Source organism: Diaporthe citri, assembly GCF_014595645.1.
Source record: "Diaporthe citri strain NFHF-8-4 chromosome Unknown scaffold_6, whole genome shotgun sequence".
Classification (NCBI taxonomy): Eukaryota; Fungi; Ascomycota; class Sordariomycetes; order Diaporthales; family Diaporthaceae; genus Diaporthe; species Diaporthe citri.
This window is the reverse complement of record NW_025064851.1, coordinates 423176-444396: the sequence shown is the minus strand read 5'-3', so window position 1 is coordinate 444396 and position 21221 is coordinate 423176. Positions and strand designations below refer to the sequence as shown.

General features: G+C 54.3%; 5 protein-coding genes across 5 annotated transcripts; 2 read left to right on the top strand and 3 right to left on the bottom strand.

The window, feature by feature from the left end:
* Positions 1 to 4189: 4189 nt before the first annotated feature.
* On the top strand, positions 4190 to 7046 carry INS49_012150 (uncharacterized protein; the record flags this gene model as incomplete). The annotated part of the gene is made up of 5 exons (XM_043172855.1): positions 4190 to 4738; positions 4815 to 4990; positions 5056 to 6478; positions 6543 to 6821; positions 6894 to 7046. 5 exons carry the CDS (start codon positions 4190 to 4192, stop codon positions 7044 to 7046), a joined length of 2580 nt encoding a protein of 859 aa, XP_043022152.1.
* Positions 7047 to 8798: 1752 nt separating this feature from the next.
* INS49_012149 (uncharacterized protein) lies at positions 8799 to 13638 on the bottom strand (the record flags this gene model as incomplete). The annotated part of the gene is made up of 8 exons (XM_043172854.1): positions 8799 to 9249; positions 9304 to 10277; positions 10371 to 10554; positions 11382 to 11805; positions 11949 to 12449; positions 12522 to 12639; positions 13291 to 13451; positions 13512 to 13638. The coding sequence occupies 8 exons, from the start codon at positions 13636 to 13638 to the stop codon at positions 8799 to 8801; spliced, it is 2940 nt and encodes a 979-aa protein (XP_043022151.1).
* Positions 13639 to 14639: 1001 nt separating this feature from the next.
* Positions 14640 to 15282, top strand: INS49_012148 (uncharacterized protein; the record flags this gene model as incomplete). The annotated part of the gene is made up of 2 exons (XM_043172853.1): positions 14640 to 15035; positions 15118 to 15282. The coding sequence occupies 2 exons, from the start codon at positions 14640 to 14642 to the stop codon at positions 15280 to 15282; spliced, it is 561 nt and encodes a 186-aa protein (XP_043022150.1).
* A 236-nt stretch (positions 15283 to 15518) lies between these two features.
* INS49_012147 (uncharacterized protein) lies at positions 15519 to 18656 on the bottom strand (the record flags this gene model as incomplete). The annotated part of the gene is made up of 4 exons (XM_043172852.1): positions 15519 to 15536; positions 15882 to 17422; positions 17590 to 18015; positions 18248 to 18656. The coding sequence occupies 4 exons, from the start codon at positions 18654 to 18656 to the stop codon at positions 15519 to 15521; spliced, it is 2394 nt and encodes a 797-aa protein (XP_043022149.1).
* A 1290-nt stretch (positions 18657 to 19946) lies between these two features.
* INS49_012146 (uncharacterized protein) lies at positions 19947 to 20980 on the bottom strand (the record flags this gene model as incomplete). Its single annotated transcript, XM_043172851.1, has 2 exons — positions 19947 to 20740; positions 20806 to 20980. 2 exons carry the CDS (start codon positions 20978 to 20980, stop codon positions 19947 to 19949), a joined length of 969 nt encoding a protein of 322 aa, XP_043022148.1.
* Positions 20981 to 21221: the final 241 nt, after the last annotated feature.

Here is a 21221-nt window from a genome sequence, read left to right as displayed (position 1 = left end):
GGGTTGGCGTCGGTTGGGTACAGCTTGGTGGAGTGAAGAGGGATGGGCGCCAGCCGTTGTCGTGTCTCGGATCCTTTTCTTTCATTCTTTTGATCGGTCTCTTTGCGCCTCCCCGTCCGAACCCGTGAACAATGTGTCGCGCGTGCCCGCATTGCCGTTTGGTTTCTCCTCAGTGTGAGCCGCTCCATGTCGTTCTGCGGGCCGCGCCGAGAAAGAGAAAGAAGCAAGCAGGCTCAAAGAGGAAAGGGGCGTAGAAGGCCGTAGAGATCGCAATAATATTGGGTCCACAAGAATCGTGGCTCAGCTTGACGTGCGCCGTCTTGTCCTGCCCGTATTAAGCTTCGCTCTGGAGCTGTTAATCCTGGTCTCGTCTGTCTGTTGGGCCCTGGGGGAGAGTGGAAAAGGGCATCGGGGCCGTCTTGGTCGCCCCGATTCGGCACCTGCCTTCTGCGTAGGGCTGTGATGGTTGGTGAAAAGATAAGCTTACCGTGCCATCGCCGTAAGGCTGAACTGGGATGTGGTGTAATATCGGGCGGATATGGTGGACGGCGCAGCAGCACAAGGCAGTCATGAGGCTCAATCTGGGACTGTGCCGCATGTAGCAATTGTCGACGGGGCCCCTATTGCGGACTTTTCGGGGCCGCTGCAGGAGAGTCTCTCCAACATGTGTCTGGTGCATTCTTTTTTTGACCTAGCATTTCATGTGTTGATTACACATGTACTACAGCGCGCGCGGACACGACCTAATGCAAGGGACGGCGGAGGTTTCCTCTGCCCTGACCCATTTCCGGGATGGATGTGCAGAGCCGGCCCAGCCGGAAGCGGGCTGCATCTGTTAATCGCCCTGAAGAAAAGCTGGACCTGGACCCTTGGAAAGGACCCTGGTGCTTTCGCCCGCCGGCCCACGGGTTGGCCAAGGGGGGGTTGAAAGCAGAAGAGGAGACGGAGGATGGGGCCGTGGATTATTCTGGGGCATACGACCTCGCTCGCTTCGTGAGGATGAGCCACAACGTGGCATATGCATGACAGCTCTTCGGTCCTGGCAGGTCAAATGTAACCACAGCACAGTGGTGTTGGATATGGAAACGGGCTGCATAACGGCAGACGGGAGCTCGCGAGGGCATGCAAGGACCGGCGATGGGTAGCGACGGGCACGTCCGGGAGCAGTCTACCCTATATCAGAGTCATGATGTGACATGTCAAGTTGCATCGACTGTCGACGCCCTCCCGTGCCGTCCTGTCGACAAGGCTTGATCGGCCGGCTTTGGCTCAGATCACCTCAACATCTGCTGTCCATTGACGTGGTCTGCACGCAGAGAGCCCGATCACGCCACGGTCTGGTGGTCAATGGGTAGATAGCACCATGCTGGATGTTTGTCCGACGGTCAAGGCTGCAGCTCCCAGACAGAGAGGCGATGGGAGCAGGCTGCTCATCTCTCAGACGAGAGCACAAGCTCTTGCGCAGATGAGCCCCAGCACCGATACTTCCTTATTGTAGAAGCCGGTCAGCTAGCCTGGTGGAGAGCCAGAGACGAGAGAGATGGCGTTCGGAGCTGTGGTGGAGTCCACCCCTTGGTCGACCATCCGCTAGTTGTGGATATTTGCATATCGAGATGGGCGGGCAGTCTCCAATTTCACCCGCAACGGATGGCATCATTTGGCATGAAAGCTTATAGATCCCGGCTGGCAAGGGTCCAGGGGCCTGTCCTGCCCTGCCCTGGCCATGCGCAGATGATTTCCGACGTTCCAATCCATGACCCATGGCCAAAAGACGGGGAAGCGGCTGAAGAGCACATGGCGATTGCAAGCCACAGGGAAAAGCACGGGTCCCAGCACGAACTTTCCTGGATGGCGTAGATATAGCTAGGTATGTATCACCTGCAGGACACTCCGTCGAAAACCCCATGCAAAATAGGTGATGGGATGTTACACGGTGGCCGGATGAAGACGGGGGGCTTAATCTGCGGTAACTGAATACCGGGCGATGGTTGCGAATAAGATGCACCGTTAAGGCGGTGTCAAGGTTGCAGCAGCAGGGGCCGTCATGGGGTATTATATGGGCCGTAGCCTATTCGTATCTATGTCCGTCTTGTGGACAGCAATGTCCCGCCCTGAAATGACCAAATTTATGATTTCATGGCTCTTCAAAATAATAGGCTGGTGGTGAAGGGTCTCGCAAAACACCTGCGCATACATTTGCAACTCCAATTTCACGATACGTCTATGAAGCCGGAGTCGGCGGCCGGGACACTTAGACGTTGTAGCCGTTTTATACGGGGGAGGGAGCAGGCGATGCGCAGCCCACGCCGTCGGCCACCTCCCCGCTTAGATGCCTAGTGTCTGCATTGATGCCTCATGGTCGAGGCACCCAGTCCAGAAACCGACCGTGATCAAAACTACGCAGGCTTGGCCACCCCCAGTCTTGGGTATGCCCAGGGAGCTTCACCCAATCTGCAACATCCATCAAGGTCTCCTGTCCCTCTCGCTCTGAAGTTGTTCAGTTCCAGCGCGGCTTCATCGAACACACAAAAATCAGGCCCGGCCAGATTTCCTCTCTCCTTTCCCTCACCTCACCTGTTCCCCCCCTCCATATCACCATTCTTCCCTCCTCCCTCTCAATTTGCAGCTCGCCTGCCCTGCACGCCTCTGGCCCTCGCATCCCATTTGCCCGTGCGTGTACAGTGCGTGTGTGTGTATGTGTGTGTTCGTGTGCGTGTGTCAGACTGCACCAGCTACGACAGGACCAGGCGTGTCAGGTTGGATGTTTCCTCTTTTGCGCATCAGCTCCCCGTCGGTCAACCCATCTGCACAGAGCTGAAAGAGAGTTGGAGGTGCAGCGAGCCAGGTGTCAGGGACACGGGAGACGGCTCCACGCTGCCCACGCCAGCCCTCCATCCAAGCAGCAGCAGCAACAGCGCCAGCAGCAGAGCATTCGGCCTTTGCTGCGCTGCTGCACATTGGGACGCTACCCGCAGCCCGACCACCTACAGAACCTGGTCGGCCACGGTCGCCTGCCTGCGGGATAGTCTGTCTGCCTACACTACAACCAGAATACTCTGAGGCCACCGCACAGCTTCCCCAGCTCTCAGCTTCCACCCAAGCCCGAGCATTGCTACCTACTCCAGTCCCACCCGCCCACGGACTTGCAGGGCACTGCTTGCCGGCCCTCTGCACTCCTGGCAGTGCTTCTCAGTGGAACCCCCACAGAACCACAGAACCACCTGCAATTCCAGCACTGGCTTCCCGGCCTTCCAGAGCTTTTGCCCGGACCACCCACCACCACCAAAAGGGACTCTCGACCCCCGACTATCGACCATCGGAGGCTCACAGGGCTGTCTGCAAATCTCCAGCCCTCCAAAACCCAGTCTCCGGCCCTGCCCATCCACACTGTGCTCCCCCGCCCCCCAACCGCGCGCCCAGCACAGTGCTCCGGCAAGCCCAACCCCCCTGTTTTGGCCGTGCTGGATCTTCGCGACCAGCCAAAGCGAACGGAGGTTGGCCCTCTCTCTCATCATTACTCAACTCAAACTCAACTCGACCTCTCCCGTTCCAGATCAATCTCCTCCTGACGGACCTCTGACCTCTCTCGCCTCCGCCCCCCATTTCTGGTCGATGCCAAATCCATCGACTCATTTGGCCACGCCGACCAAGACCCACGACCACGTCCACGTCCAGGACCACGACCACGACGCCGACCGCACTCCCGCCGCCGTCGTCTGTCGCATCTCCACCCTGCAGTGATCCATCTGTCACTCTGTCCCTCGACCTTCCAATTCCATCACGCGTTTCAGACCGGCAGCCTTCTCTGCGTCTGCGTGCATCCCTACCCTGTCCTCTTCTCTTCCAGCCTCGCCAATCCATCCCTCTTTTTTTTTACCGTCCCACCCACACATGCACCCTTCCATCCCAGACAGCAGCAGCATCAGCAGCAGCAGCCTCAGCAGCAGCAGCCTCTCCAAGAGCTGGCTCGGAAATTAGCACCAACTACCGAGCACGCCTATCCGCTGGGCAAGGGATCCGAGTTCCACGACAAAGTCCGCCTCCGACCAAAATAACCTCGTCTCGCTGAGACTCAATTGTCAAAGCGTCCTCGCCCGCGCATCCGACTTTCTCCGCCTCTCCTGACACCGACCTCGCCCTCCGCTGCGGCAGACTTGTTCTGCGATCGCAGACGCGCCGCCACGTAAGGATGAACAACGTCAATATGGCCAACATGAATCCCATGGGTGGCGGGCCCGTCGGTCCTGCCATGCCGATGATGAACAACAGCGCCGTCGCTGGTCCATCTGCGCCGCGACCGCAGCAGCAGCAGCAGCAACAGCAGCAGCAACAGCAGCAGCAACAGCAACAAGCACAGCAGCAGCAGGCAATTACCGAGAACAACAGACACTTGCTCAACACCTACATCTACGAGTATTTCCTGCGCAATGAGATGTACGATTGCGCGCGCTCCCTATTGAGCTCCGATTCGCAGATCAAGCTCCAGGATGGTCCCAACTCTCGGCGCGACGAGAACGGGAACCTGCTCGGCAACGGCGTCGGCGAGTCCATGGATGTCGACAGCAAAGATGGTGTCGACGCGAAACGGCCCGACGACCTGCCCCAACCCATGATTGCTAACCTCTCGGTCGACCAACCATTCCTCTTCGAATGGTTCTGTCTCTTCTGGGACATGTTCAACGCCCAGAAGGGCAAGAGTGGAAACGGTCAAGTCAACTCGTATATGAACCACACTCAGGTATGTGTAGCTAGCTCGCTTGTTCGGTCTAGGGCCCGGGCGGCCCTTGTCACGCAATTGCTAAGATCCCTCGTAGAACCAATCTCGAATGCGACAAAGTCAGCAACAGGAGCTTCTGCGCCAAATGAGGCCGGACTTGACGCCGCAGCAGCAGCAGATGCAGATGATGCAGATGCAGCGCAACGGCGCCATGGGCATGGTCAAGCCGGGCAACAACCTGCCTCGCACAGCCATGGCCAACAGCCAGAACAAGTGAGTGCGACGTGATGTCTCCACTTTCAAATGTCTGCACAGTTGCTAATACCAACGCCTCTCAGCCCCAACATGATGCAACATATGCTTCAGCAGCAACAGAAACAAGGCCAGATGCAGCGGGAACCATCGGACATGGATGGAAACCGAGCACGTCCCTCTTCCCCCGGTTCCGCTGAAAACGCACCTTCTCCCTCCAAACGCATCCGTCTCTCTGAGGGTGGTCCCTTCAACCCTGCTCAGAACGGCATGATGCCTAACGGTCGACCAGCAGGGCAGGGGATGCCAGGCCAGCAGCAGCAGGTAGGAACCGGCCCTTCGCAGCACGCTGAGCAACTGCTTCTTCAAAGTGGTATAAATCCATCAACGCTGAACCCTGAACAGTTCGCAACCTTTCAAAATCAGTCTCCAGCGGTGCAGCAGAAGACAATTCAGACTTACGCGGCGAACCTGCAGCAGCAGCAAAGCCAGCAGATGGGCAAGCCAATGCCAAATGCTAACGGCCCTCCTGGACAAGGTTCGCCCATGGTTGCTCAGGCTCCTGACGGGGCTACTATCAATTCTTTCTACAATGCCGAGGGGATGGCTGCTGCACCCCCAGGTGCGATGAGGGGCCCCGGCGGTCCCAACGCCACCCAACAGGCTGGTGGCAGCAACCACGCCCTTCAGGATTACCAGATGCAATTGATGCTCCTTGAGCAGCAGAACAAGAAGAGGCTCATGATGGCGAGACAGGAGCAGGATGGTGGCAACAGCATGCCAATGCCCAGGGAGGGGCCTGGCGGTCCCGGAGGTCCCGGAGGTCCTGGTGCACCTCCCGGAGCCAACGCGCCATTCCAGAGCGCCTCGCCTCAGGGCGCCAGACCTGGGGCGTCTCCAAACCCTACCGACATGAAGCGAGGTCCCCAACAGATGAACCCAGCCGGCATGGGCTCGCCCCTCCCCGAAGGCGCACAGTCTCGCGGGTCGCCCAACACCATGAACTTCATGGGCAACCAGATGGACCCGACCCAAGCACCACATTTCATGGGTGGAGGTGGCGGCGGCAACATGGCCGGCGGGCCGCAGATGAACGGCATGCGACCGCCAAGCTCGCATCCAGGACAGCCGCCGTTCAGCGGCCCGATGAACCCTCAGCAGCAGCAGCAGATGATGGCTGCCCGTCAGCAGGGCCAGATGGCTGGGCAGCCAGGCCAGCAGATGCAGTGGCAGCAGCAGCAACAGCAGCAGCAGCAGCAGCAGGGTGGCCCAGGGGGTCCCAACGGTGCTCAAATGGTCCCGCAGGGCCAGACGCCCCAGCAAGTGCAGGGAACGCCACAACAGCGCCATGCTGCGATGCCTCCACCGGCACAGCCCGCCGCCGCAGCAGCTGCCGCAAACGCGCGAAACACTTCGTCGCCACAGGTCAGCAACGCGGCACCGCCGACACCTTCTCAGTCGACAAAGGCTGCACCCAAGAAGAAGGAGACGAAGAGTCAGAAAGACAAGGTGAGAAGTCGATTTGCCCCCTTTTGCGTGCATATCAGTGTGTAGTAACGTTTTCTAAACAAAGCGCGCTGCTTCTCAGAAGAAGTCAAACCCGAACCTCAATGCCGCCGGAGCGACTCCTGTTGCGGAGCCCGCCGCCTCGGAACCGGAAGCCCCTACGCCAGCGACGCCCATCACTCCTGTCAACCCGCAGCAGCAGAACGTCAATAGGCCAGGCCCGAACGCAGGACCTCCTCAGCCCATGCCAAACGGCCAAGGCCCTGCGCCTGTGCCTCAGCAAGCCGCACCCATGGTACCTCCCGCTGACCCCAACCAGAACCAACCATTCAACATGGACATGCCGGTAAGTACCCTCGAAGGAGGGTTGAACTCCCCCTACTGCAACCGCCTGTTGCTGACTTCGGACGTGCCCCAGGAGTTCGGCCTTGATTTTGCCAACCCACTTGCAACCAATGATGTGCTGAATGACTTTGACTTTGACTCCTTCCTCCACGATAACGAAGGTGACGCAGGCGGGTTTGACTTTTCTGCAGCTGCAAACTTCATGGATCCAGAAATCGAGACCTAGAAGCTCTCGTCAGAGTCTGGTGAAACGAACTTTGACATGTTCAATAGAGAAGCAACCTGACCGGGATCCTGATCCCACACCTTCATCCGGGACAGGCGTTTTACAACACTTTTTGTCGATACCCCAAAACAAACATGTATTCTTACGATCTTTTTGGAGCCGCCCAGGCCGGCGAACACCCTTTGTCGATATCTGAGGTCGGGCTCCCCCGATCAGACACACCAGATGTCGAAAGGTGTTCAGCTTAGGGGCAACAACCACGAAAGCTTGACCCATCAACCTCACACGCCGTCTGACTATTGGCCGCGCCATCCTCTACCTCGCTACAAATTTACTTACGGTCGGGCTTGTTTTGATTTTCACCGGTGCACATGGGATTTCATGGGGTCTTTTAGTATAATACGTACCTGTGATGGGAAAATTCCACGGCACTCTTTGTCACACTTTTTTTGTGGGCTTGGTTCATACATGGGTTTGAGATAGTCTAATGTTTTTGTTGTCGCGCTGCTGTTTGTTTCATCTGCGCTGCCATCCATCTCACTCGCGCCAGGCTTCATACTCGGCTCTTTTTTTCAACAGGGAAGCAAACGAAACACCTACCTGACTCCACATCTGTCTTCCTTTTCCTTACTTGTTTACGAGCGAAGGGCATACCTGGGCTCCGCATCTGACGAAACGAATCACTGTTGAAAAAAAGGCGAGTTCGGGAAGGAGAGCACGAGTGGTCGAGAGGGAGAAACTGAGGCTATCTACCTGCTCGGGGGGACTTGATTAACGCTGAGGTGTTTGGTCCGGGGGTGGGGTCCGGAGGCGTGCGTGTGAAACGATGGAAAGGCGAATCCGCGTTGGGGAATCGGTGTACTTTTCTACTTGTAACTTGGTGGTTGATAGTAGTCAAGAAAGAAAGTGATGTTCAAGTCCACTGTCTACCTGCCCGGGGGCGCGGCTGAGGGCGATACCACGTCTTGGTGATGAGCTTACTCTGAACCACTGTGTATGATTTCTTCTCGCCGTGAACGTCAGCCCACAGCGAAAGTAGACCAGGCGCATGCGAAAATAGGTCGAGATTGACATTTGTGGCCGGAGCGAAGCCGTATGTGAGAGTCCCAATTCAGTGGCAATCTTGTCAACACAGAGAGGGAGTCAGTCTTGTCTGGTGGTGGATTGAACCTGATCGTCTCCTTCCTGTTCTGTCTGTGTGGCCCAGCTTGGAGACAGAGGTGACCTTCGGATGAGCATTCACAAAATATTGTGTCGTAGGGGCGTCTGTGTCGCAGCGACTCTGAGACATGCAATTAGGTGCCACAAATTGTGCCATACTTTTCGCCAGAGTTATATACTGCTTGCAGGATGCTGAAGCTTTATTATCGCGCCTTGACTTGTGTGATTCATATGCTAGGTATGAACGTCTTTTGCAGCTGTCAGGATAGGTAAAAAATTGCTTCACGTATAATCAATCAACTTCCTTTCAAATGCGTAGGAAAGTTTTGAAAGGAAAGAGAAGTACGGCTCTATCAACGTACTGCCATACTTTAACCTCCCCCCCCCAACACACCCGGCCTTCCCCACGCGGAAAAAGTCGATCAAGAAAGATATCACATCTCTCGCTCCCGAGAAGAAATAGTCAAAGCTAGTCGACCATAGGATAAACGCTGTCATGTGACACATGTATGTACTCTCTAAACTTTGGACCTGTGTGCCATATCTAGTGTCCACTATCGGCCGTAGTAAATACTTGCAGTACTGTGCCCTTTATCGAACCCTCTCAAACCAAACCAAGGGGCCATCCTCTCCCTCCAAGCGCATGTCGACCCCTACATGCATTACAATACCACTCGAGTCCACCTGGAACTGGACCCGTAAACAGGCTTGAATCACTTCAGGCACATCCTTGTCGAACCCAAAGGTAAGCCAGAAATCGCCCGTCTTGTGCTCCAGATACCCGGCGACGCGCTCCGGGTGGTCCCTCGACATCCGCAGTCTGCAAGGCCCAGCCTCTGCACCTGCCGGGGACGCGGTTGAGGGGGCAGTGTCATTGCATTCCAGGCTAACGAACATGTCGCCGTATGCCACGTGGCGGAATTGGCCGGTGTGGTTCGCTAAGGGAACAGATGCTGGTAGTGGTGGATTGGGAAGGTCGGGGTAGATTCGGTCGGAGCACGTCGCGAGATTGTGTGCGTCGAGTGCGTCCTCTTCTTCAAAACTGAGGTATGTTAGTGAGAGGCTCTGTTCACACCCGGCAGCGGTGGTGTCTCACTGAGATTCCCAGTCCCGTCGCCTGCTCTCCTCCACGCCAAAGAGGTCATAAAGAACGCGATACGTAACGAGCTCTCTCACGTGAGAGTACCCGTTGGCCATCACGACTATCCCATAGCTCTTGGACGGTACCATGACCATGAATGTCACAAAAGGGACCACGGTGCCGGTGTGATAGAATATCTGATGGCCCTCGAACACCGCAGACATCCAACCTAGCCCATATGTCTCTGGTCCCACGAACAGGCCTTCGTGGAGATTATGGAACGTCCTCGGCTTCTTGAGCTCTCGATGGCCCTCCTTGGAGATCGGACCGGCCTCGGTCATCATCACGCGGAGGTACCTGGTGTAGTCGAGCACGTTCGAGACAACACCACCGGCACCCTCAGCGACGCGTAGCCAACGGCTAGTTACCTCCTGCGACTGCTTGACGTACCTACCGGTGCTATTAATCCACAAGTAGCCGTCAGCAAGCTGAGGGCCGCGAGACCCAAAAAGAGAGTCCCAGTCCCCGAGGAAGGTCTCCTCCATGCCCATCGGGCCCCACAGGTACTCGCGGAGGAACTCCCCCAGGCCAGAGCCGGACAGCGTCGAGACGAGGTACCCGGCAGCGGCCCACATCATGTTGTTGTACTGGAAGGTGGCCCGCGGCTCGGCGGACATGGGGAGGTGGCGCAGGCTGCGCACCCAGCCGCGCGTGTCCTCGGCGACGGCGTAGTCGTGCCGCGGGTACCCCGTGCGGTGGCTCAGGCAGTCCTCGACCGTGACGTGCGCCGTGGCCCAGTCGTCGCTCAGCACAAAGTCGTCGCGCAGCAGCCGCGACATGGGCGTCGCCCACCCGACCGACGAGTAGTCGGACGCGTTGTCGACCAGCAGCGACAGGGCGGCTGCCACGAAGGACTTGGTGGTGCTGCCTGCCCAGAAGAGCGTGTGCGGCGTCACTGGTGTTGAGGGGAGTGAGGCGAAGCCGAATCCCTGGGTTGAGATGTGAATGAATTCGTTCTCACTACTCCCGTGATGTTGGGGGAGGGGGGGGGCCTTTGTGGCAGCGACGTGAGAGAAGCTTACTTTGGCCCAAGTCTCATTGCCGTCGATGATGGCGACCGCCATGCCGGGCGCGTGCCATTTCTCCATGGCTCCCTCGATGTATTCCTCAAGCGCCGATGTCGAGAATGGCAGCCCGCCCGTGAATGCTTCATTGTCGACATGACCCAGCGGCTGCTGAGATGGTGGCTCTAGGGCCGCCACAGCGCTATACACCAACGTAGAGATCAACGACATACCAATTGGAGTCTTCATTCTTTCACTTTTGTCATGAGGATGTGTTTTCTGAATCTTGTGACGAGGAAGTTGCAAAGTGGAAGTATTGCGGCAGAGTTGGAAATTGACCAGGTGCTTATTTCATCCGAGTCTTGCCACTTCCATGCAGGTCACTAGCGCTATGCAGTTGTGAACGGAGACGGAAGGTCTCACACACCGATTGCAAAATGACGACACCAAAAGATACATGTAAGAAACCAATTCCATATGTTCGAGGTTGCTGATTGGGATAAGCCCGCTTCTGGGAAAATATAAGACGGCGGGCGGCTACTGCATGGGGGGGTATTTTGCGAAGAGGTCATTTGGTCTTTTGTGAATAGTGGCCTTCTTGCCACCAAGCACCAGCTTTGCGTATAATGTCACATAGTCTTCAAACACTCTTCATCGGAGTGCCTCCCGACTTGAGTGGCCTTCTTGAAGACTTGTAAGAAGACGAAGGAAACGACTCATTGCGTAACCTCTTTTGGCCTTGATTAGTCCCTAGAATATACATGGGTAGTGGTTCCTCTTTCAAACTTATATCTGCACAATTTAATCTGTATTTGTGTGGCATTGGTCAGAAAAGTATCTTGTGGAAAGTTCCGTTGCAAGCCTGGCCTCCATTCTCGGCCACATAACAGAGCACAGGATAGTATGTCAAGGGCCAGTAAATGCAGGCAATAGTAGCTGCCGGTCTACCGGTTATGCTTCTGCATTAGAATTGAGCCCTGCCACTACCAGTACTCACTCATGCACTACTACTGGAGTTGAGGTGCTCACAAACCTGGCGCAGCTATACCAACACTCCACGCAGGCCCTCCGAAGCCCTCTTCAACTCCTACGCGCCCCAGCAGTACCTCGATGATCCTAAACATGGCCGCCGCGTTGTATCGTCCAACACCATGCCCTGCATAGGCGACATCCACAAAGCCAACACCCCTCTCAAACACCCACTTGCCCATCTCCCCGCTCCTGCCCGCACCCTCAATCTTCGCGAAGCTACTCCAAGGCCCGTTCTCGTCGCTGGCATTGATGCCCGAGTGCGGGATCTGCAAGGTGTTGGGCGGGTACCCGCTGAAGCCCTGGGCGCCACGCCACGTCACGTTCTGCATGGAGAACAGTGTGCCGTTGGAGGGAATGGGCATGTCGAATTGCCCGTTCGCGACTATGCTCATACCTGGTGTCCGGTCAAAGACGCCTGGCACTGTCGGGGCGCGTCAGCTTATCAGGTTGGGAAACGCGTGGAGCAAGAGAACTCAAACTGCGACTCATTCTCTAGAGCTGCACGCATCGGGAACATGACGAAGCCACGGAAGATGGCACAGAATATGGAACGGTATGACTTACTGACGGTGAGCTGTGACCGTGGCGATCCATCTCCAGAAGTCGCGTTGGAGGGGTTCGTAAACACTGGGTTCGGGCCGCAGGCCTCCCACTCGCGTCCCACAGGTGCGTGGATGGCGTCTCGCACGACGGTCAGGTTATAGTGAGGACCTTGGTCGCCCGGGTTGAGCTGCGGGTCTTGGATCCCCGCCTGCGTGAACGGGGGCAAGGGGAATGCATCCTCGGCATTCCAGGTCCAGAGGGTGGGACAGGTGTCTGTGGTGTGATAGACGTTGAAACATGGCTCTTGTAGGGTCATCACGTCCTCGATGAGGCCTCGGATTCGAGATGAGAAGTCTGCTGAGTTGTTCGCGCTGGGGAATACGCCCTTCGGAGGAAAGGTGAAATGTTCCTCGTAGAAGGAGGTGTAGCCTGCCTCTGCGTGTTGGCCGCGCATGTAGTCCAGAAACGTGGAGTTCGGTTTGAGAAGGTTCTGCCAGTACTCTGTGAATGCCAACATGGGGACTTCGTTGTCTTGTCAGTGGATCTGCCCACTTCTGCGTTTGGTAGCACTGTCAGTCGTGCAAGACAACATACCCTCGACGAGAGGAACGTCCTCGTTGATCGCTGGGTCGTAAATCATCGAGCCTTGCAGATTGAAGCACGAAGTGTCTTCCCGGTCAAGCATCGCACTCGCAATGTAGGGCACATATTGCTGTCGAGTGTCAGTATTTGCTTGCTTTTGAGCACGTACATCGTGTGGAAAGAGTACCTACCAGGGGGGAGGGGGGTTTCTGACTGGATCACGCAATGCACTCATATTTTGACATTTAATTGAAATTTCGTAATTTTAGCAAAATGCTAATAAAAGGCTATTGCAATATTATTAAAAGGAAATTATATTAAGGCTTTAAATCATATCTATATTAACTTTATGTTAATATTAACTTTATGTTAGCTAATATTAGCTAATATTACCGTAAATTTATATTAAAAGCTTTGGTTTAAACCTTATTAATATTAAACTTAGTTTTATTTTTAGTTATTTCTATAGTTTTATAAATCCTTTTATAGTAAATAGTTAAGCTAGTAAAGAGTAAATAAATAGTTGGGTTGGGGATGAGAAAAAAAAGAGGTTTTTTTTTATCTTTATGTTAAGAGTTAACATTATATTATAGCATATTAGGAATAACTATATATTAATAATATATAAATAATGCAATATATATATAAAAAAAGCATGTTAAAACCTTGATTGCATATTACTATTATGTTATTATTCCATTAATATATTGATGCGATGTTAACAAAAAACCCCCCTCCCCCTGGTAGGTAGTGGGCTGCCCGCTATCCAGATTGTACTTACGCCGGCATAGCTGACACCGGTAATATAGGTCTTTGCCCCGGACAGGCCAAATGTATCAACGAAGTTCTTCCAGAACCCAAGAAACTGCTGAGCTGTCGCTGCAGATCCCGCACCCGTGACATTGCCCTCGGAGAACCCTACAGAAACGGGCTGGTCGACATCTTGGAAGAAAGGAAATCAGTCGCCATCCACTTTGCATAGAAAAGGCCCAGAATACGTACAGACGAGGTTGGTCAAGCGATTCCAGGACCAAGGGTTCTCGGCAGGTTGCCAGGTACCAGCCCTCCATACAAAGGCTCCGTTTTCTCCAAGACCCGTGAGACTAGAGCAACCGGGCCAAAGCCACATTGATTAGCATGCACTATATGATACTGGGTGCATCAAAGCTTCGATGATCTGCCACAGCCAGCAGGTATATCTTTGGACTACCCGCCATATGCAGACAACTTACTCCGCCGTTCAGCCAGATCAGGACCTCATCAGTTACTTCGGGATTCTCGGAAGGGAAGAACCAAAAGTACAGCTACTGTTTTGTGGTATTTCCTGACGGAATTGTGCCGTTTGTACTAATTACTGCCCACAGGCAACACGCCACCGTATGATTCACCTATGTCGAATGGCACATATGGCGAAGAAGTCCCATTAATCAGGAATTCTACGAGTACAGTTCAGTATCAAAGACAATCATCACAGCATTTACTTTCCGCACAGAACTTGCTCTCTGTTGCCGGGTTGAGGAACGAGCGCTTTCTATGGGCAGGCTGTCGTGAGACGACTGCTCCTTGAGTGAGAGGGGAAAGCTGCACCGCAATGAGGGCCAAGCGAACGAGAGACTGTCCGAAGAGCTTCATATTGAAGGCGACTTGATTGTATCTTCTCGGAGGATTGAGGCTAGAAAACGAGTGTATTCTTGAGCTGGGTCAAACAAGTTGAAAGAATGAACATGTGCTGTCGACAGAGGTGGAAACATTTGATAGCCTCGCCTACAACCATCTCCATGACGCTCCTACCCCACGCAGCAATTTCGGGTACCCCTTTTGCGCACATTCAAGGTGGTCTGCCGTGGAAAATCAGTGGGTAGGTTGCCCGCTTGAACATTATCAAAGCTTATTGATGCATTGGCACACCTTAAAATCGACGACGGCGAACCCTCCACCGGGCCCGGTCACTTCATGTGAACCACGACCCCGAGCCCTCGGACATGATAGAACGGACATTCAGTTTGGTGCAAGACGAACAAATTGTGACCCGATAACTCCACAAGCAACATCCAATTCCGTGTCAAACATCATATCAATCGCGTAGTTAGCTGATATAAACATTGAATGCCCACGGCCCAGTGGGAGAATATGACCAGAGACGCCGCCAAAGCCTTCAGCGTGACGGAGATGGTCAAGTTCCTGCGTCTTCGCGGCGACGAAATCCGTCCCCCGGGCGGAACTCTAATCCTAGCCTTCCCGTGCCAGAGCGAGGGCGACCACAGAGTGTGGTGGGGACTGGGACTTGCCATGCGCGACGCCTTCTTGTCTGCTGCTGCGGACGGCTACTTGGACAACGATGTGGTTCTGAGGCACGGTAATTCGATGGGCACTCGCACGGTCGAGCAAGTCTACGAGGCGCTGGAGGAAGTCAAGGGCGTATGGTCTATGGAGCACTTGTCTCTCAAGGACGCCTTGCACCCCGGCTACTCCAGCTACCTCGAGGCTTGTGCCGGTGCCGGGGAGGGCCAGAAGCGAGAGGCCTACGTGCGATTTGCTCGGACTCTTGTTGATATGACCTATGCCGTTTACACCCCCTTTCTCCTCCAGGCTGATCAGGAAAGCGAAGCGCAATGGCCCAAGCAATGGTGCAGGAGTCGGGGTGTCTGAACCAGACGAAGAAAAGGAGCTTGTCGAGAAGCTCAAGCGCAGATCGCTTGATTACTATTGTGAGCGCGAGATGGGATCACCGTTTTGGATTCCTTACATTTATATCAAGCTGGGCCGGAAATAAGGACGCTTTTGTATCTACGCACAAGAGCAAAGTTTCATGTACCTCTCATCGTTCATCACAAGTGGCATGAGTGAAAGTCTAGTCATTGCTGTGAAAATAAATTGTTCTGGTGTGCAACCGGGCGTTGAATCTTCTCGCGGTAATAACATCCAGATATCTTAGGTGAGAAAACAATGCGTGGAATTGACAGATCTTGTGAAATGAGACATTGATCAAAATCGACTGCATTTCGTAGACTAGCCCGAAGTGTGGAACTCATCATTGGAAGTATTGAGCTTGGTTTGGATGCTAACAAATCATCCCATTACCTCTCTCAAACGAACTGAAAATCCCAGCTTAGGCCTGATGGTCAACCCGGTAGATACTTCGAGCTGATAATTCGGGTCTGCAAACTCGATCTGAAAGCGAGCAACCCAGGCCAAAAGGATACATGCGAACTCTCCCCTCGCGAAACTGTTTCCCAGACAACTACGAGGGCCGGCCAAAAAGGACAGAAACGCGTGGCTACCACAAGCTCCTCCCGTCATGGCCTGCCCAGGTGTCATCCATCTCTCAGGCTTGAACTGTGCCGCGTCCTCTCCCCACAGTTCAGTGCTCACGTTGATAGCCCACGGACTGATTATGACCGGGGTGCCCTTGGGCACATGTTGTCCCAGGATTGTGGTGTCCTTGATCGCCATTCTGATTGTCCGTGGCCCTGGAGGATAGAGCCTCAGGACTTCGTTGCACACAGCTGAGAGATATGGCAGACGGTCGATCATTTCCTTGACACTCGTGTTGTCGTCACCCATTTGGTCGTAACCGAATGAGGGGAAGGTTTCGAAAATCTGTTGACGCATGCGAGTCTGGACTTCAGGGTACCTGCACATCGCGTACATGGCCCAGGTGATGGAGGCAGCTGTGGTCTCGTGGCTAGCCATTAAAGGCGTCATGGCCTGGTCCACAAGCTCTTCGTCACTGAAGGCGTCTGACTGCAGCAGGATGGAAAGGATATCAATGCCGGGGCTCAAGCCTTCCTTGCGCGCCTGCCTCTTCCTCTGCACCAGATCTCCGGCAATCCGTCGAACTGACGCTCCGCCTGTATCAAGTCCGTCGTCGTTGCCTTTGATCAGACGAAGGTCCCCAGATGAGAAGAGCATGGACAAGAGCATCTTGACACCCGGTGTGGTCTTGGCCAGAAGGACATTGCGTAGGTTGCGGTAGCAGGTAGATAGTTCCGTAGTAGTAGACGTGAATGTGTCTTTTTGATTAACCTTGCCTTTTGCGTGCTTGATCCAGCTCTCTGACGAGTCCACTGAAAACACGGAGAATTCGTACCAACTTGGTTCCGTTGACTGATCGGTGCCCATACGTCGAAATTGCGTGATGACTTCAACCTCTTGGCCAGGATTCAGTACCAAAGCTGTCTTGATCTTGACATGACGCACGGTGAATCCAGCGGACTGCATTGATGTCATCTGACGAACAGCTTCTCCAGCCATGCATATGTATCCCATTGTGGGAAAGATGGTACCGCAACCTGTCTCGTACTGCAATAACCAGTCGACAAGGTCGGGCCGCAAGATGTTTCGCCAAGACGGGAATTCATCTGTTGACTCGATCACACGAGACCCAAGCAAGTCGTGATGTGGGAATCTCCTTAGTCGGTAGCCACTGGAGAGTCGGCTCTCACGCCAAAGAGGTTCTTCGTAGTGCCAAGGATACAGGGGGAGGTCAACGAGAGTGCGACCGCGGCCTGTGATGGACTCGTAGGCCAACGGAAGACCTTGTAGCCATAGGCTGCCCACAGACTTCATGACATCTGCTTGCGAGTCGTTGCATCTTGTCAATGTGCTCACGTACTCGTAGTCACGAGATCCCAGCATGTCGAGGTTCTGCCGCAGCGGTCCAGCGAGGGCAGAATGGGGCCCAATCTCCAGGAATACCTTTCTCTCGCTCACAGTATCGACAACATTGGCGATGGCTGTCGAGAAGCGCACGGGGGACACAAGGTTGCGGACCCAATACTCCGGACCGACCTGTCCACCCTCCACTATGATGTCTCCAGTGACGCTCGAGAAGAAGGGAACATTTCCAGTTTTTGGTAAGATCTTTCCACTCAAGAGCTCACGATATGCCGACGAGATGTTTCCCATGTGGTCTGCATTGCCGGTAGCAGCCCGCAAAGTCAGCAAGATTTGTGTGCTGAGACAGTTGCAGCCGAGCCTGAGTGCCCCAGGGTGGATGAAAAATACAGAAGGAATTTTATATCGATGGGTTTTAGGGAAGACTCACGCGAAAGGTATGCCCTGTCAACTCGCAACTCACGGACCAGTGCATCAGGGTTATCCTTCTTGATGGCCTGCATCACAGACTTCACGGCCGCTGCGTCGCCAGTGATGGTTGTGCTGGAAGGGCTATTCTCACAGCAAAAAACAACACCTGGCACGAGATACGGAACAGTAGCTTCAGGACTGAGCCCAACAGCGCTCATAGAACCGGGGTGGGATACGACGTCGAGGTTGGCCACGGCCTGCCCTCGGTAATAGGCAATAAGCATCGCTTCGTTAGCCGTGATGAGACCTGACGTGAACGCAGCAGCAATCTCGCCAGAGGAATGGCCCACTACGGCGTCTGGATGTATCCCATACTTGGCCAGAAGAATGACCAAAGCCACCTGCAAGGCTGTGCAACATGGCTGCGACAACTCTGCTTTCGAGAGTCTGCTCTTCTTGCCGGTTGCCGTCAATTCTCCTGTTGCGTCACGTCAGCCAGATGCCTGGACTCATTGGAAGGATTCGAACTAAGAGCTGCCCAGCAGAGGAGGGCAATAGTAGCATAAGAGTCAAAACTAGAAATTCCATACCCAGTAGTGACCATGCTGGCCCATCATCAAGGGTGCGAAGGAATGATTCCAAGCTCTCAAGTGTTTCACGATATTCCGCAGTGCGCATGAGGGCTTGCCCCATTGTCGCCCACTGCGCACCCTGACCGGTGAACATGAAAACAACTTTGGGCCGTCCTCGGCTCCCCGGGAAAATAGAACGGCGAGAAATTGCCGGAACCAGGTCGTCAAGCCCGTCGGCGACGCAGAAGGCCCGGTAGGGCAAGTGGTCTCGCTTGACGGCGAGGTTGAAGCTCATGTGACGCAGGGAGTCAGGATGAGAAGTAGGATACGCCTCGTGGTCTTGGATGGACTTGCGCAGGGCACCCGGATGCTTCGCCGAGCAGAGAAGCAGCCTCGGCATCAGCTCCCAGTCTTCTAATTCCGCGTGGCCATTTGGCAAGGCGCCCGCGCCCGGGATATCGAGACCGCATTCTTTGGCAGATGACAGCAGAGCCGGGTTGAGGGGGTCAGCATGCACTCTACGCTTCATAAAGCTCATAGTTCTCATGTTTGATGTAATTCGTAGGCACCAAGGCTTGGTGACTCGCAAGACTCTACTCACGACTGCATTGGAACCTCCTATGCCAAAGGAATTGACGACGACGAGCTCGTCACAGTTAGCAGGCCAAGGTTGCGGCTTGAGAGGAACTCTCAGTTTGCATTCATCGAAGGGTACTGTAGGTCCCTCCCCGTGTCAACTAGACCCACTGCAGGGTCAAAAGAAGATCGGAAACTTGAGGCACCTTACTCTTTGGATTTGGGGTCTTGAAGTTGATATTGGGCGGAATAGTATGATGCTCAAGCGCCAGTGTCATTTTAATTACGCCTGAGAGGCCAGAGGCTCCTTCACCATGGCCGAGGTTGGGTTTGACCTTGGGTGGAAGAGATCAGTTCAACACACGAGACAAGGGCTTGTTTGACCAACAACTTACCGACCCAATGTGGATCCCCCAGTCTCCAAAGATGTTTGCAATCGCTTGCGTCTCAATTGGGTCGCCAACCTGAAGGTCTCCCGTGTCAATAAGGCAACCCGATTTGCAAGTGCTGGCCCGGGGAGTGGGTAGCGAGTGTTTACAGTTGCTTGAGTGGAAGAACATGGTTGTCACTCATACGCATGCGGATGTGGGCTTCTTTGCGGATCCTAACGGTATGTGACCACATTTCTCCCATTCCACGTTGAGGTGCATTTCTGACCGATCGCCATGGTAGGCTACCGTACGATCTTGGGGAGGGGTGTGGTGGCTAATCACATCAAGAAGGCCATCGGGTGAATGCTTCCAAACATGCTCGCTTCTTGCCATGAGGCGGTTGGAATTCCGGGTTTGAGTCCTTCCGATTTTGATTGGGCGTTGCATCCTGGATTACCAGTCATAGTCGACGGCATCAAAGAGATGCTTGAGCTGGAGGACGATCACGTCCGAGTGACGAATGAGATCTACAAAAGCAAGGGCAACTCTGGCTCTGTCTCGGTTCTTGCAGTATTGAGATGCTTTCCAAGAGGCCGTGGAGGGATCACATCATTTCGGCTGCGTATGGTCCAGGTATCAATGTCGAGATGGTCGTTCTAAAGAGATGCCCTAGGACTGATAGCGATAGTGACTAGATGGCTGCTCACATGGTTATAATAGGCTGACTCAAATACACATTTTCTTTACTTGTTGCTAGCCTCCAATGATGTTGAAAGACACCGCTGAGTACCTCACATTCTTGAACTTTTCATGACCATGCACAATAGTTAACTACACAGGTGAACGGCTTACCGACCTGACCAAGCCATTCTGAAATACCTAAGCCTCCCTCAAAGCTCGTCCTCTCTCAGGTCATCAACGTGATCATCCAAATCGGCGAACAATTTCACGCCCCATGACTTGCTTGGGTTGTTGAAGCGGGCTTTCTTGTCGTGCTTGGCAATTTCCTTCAACTCTTTGTCGGTAAACTTGATGTCGAGAGCTCCGAGGTTGTCCGTCAAATGCTTCTCAGAGGTACTCTTAGGGATGACGATCGTTCCTCGCTGGATGCCCCATGCCAGCACAGCCTGCGCGGGAGTTGCGTTCTTCTTTTCGGCAATGTCCGTCCAGAACGAGTCCTTCAGCAGAGGCTCAAGGTTGCCGTGCTTGTTGTCGTAGGTGGGATTGGTGTTGCCGAGAGGCGAATACGCGATCACCTTGATCCCGACCTCGTTGTGGTAGTCGACAAACTCCTGCTGTTGCAGGTAGGGATGCGTCTCGAACTCGTGGGCATACGGGCAGATGTCGCAGATATCGAGGATGGCCTCAACATCCTCCTTTGCGAAGTTGGATATGCCGATATTCCTGGTGAGGTTGGCCCGGACAAGGTTTTCTAGTGTCCGCCAGGTGTCCACGATGCTCGTCTCCTTGTCGAGCTTGGTCCCCTCGTCTGGGACAAATGCCACAGGCCAATGGATGAGATAGAGGTCCAAATAGTCGAGGCCAAGGTTAGCGAGAGTCTCATGGATCTGCTTCCATGCTTCGGACGTCCGGTGGGCGCTGTTCCACAGCTTGCTTGTCACCCAGATGTCCTCGCGAGGGAGATCGGCTGCAGCTAGCCCTTTGCCTGTCTTATCCTCGTTCCCTGTCACGAATTGGTCAGCTCACTCGGCTCAATGATCGCTCGATGAATTGGGCGGAGAGACGTACGATAAATCCATGCTGCATCGATATGGTCGTAGCCATTCTTCAAGCCGAACTCGACGGCGTGGGGGACGCGGTCTCTGTCAGAGAGCCAAGTGCCCAGACCGAGCGCCGGGATATCGTCTAATGCCGCGGCGGCGGCTGCAAGCAGTGCAGAGCCGAGGACTGTTCTGGTTACCATTTTGCGTGACTGGTGAAGAAGACCTCTAGGGAAAATGAATGAAAAGGCCAGATGCTATTTAGTGGTATATAATCGAGGGAGTTGTTGGGAAAAAAAGACATCTTGAGAGTCGATGGCATCATCGCGGTATCATGGGCCCAGCCCCGCAGTCCAGGGGTCTCACTGAACCAGATCGGCGATATGCGGCCGGTGTGGCCCCTTCGGTGAGACGTCACATCAACTGGACGGGACGAAGGATTGG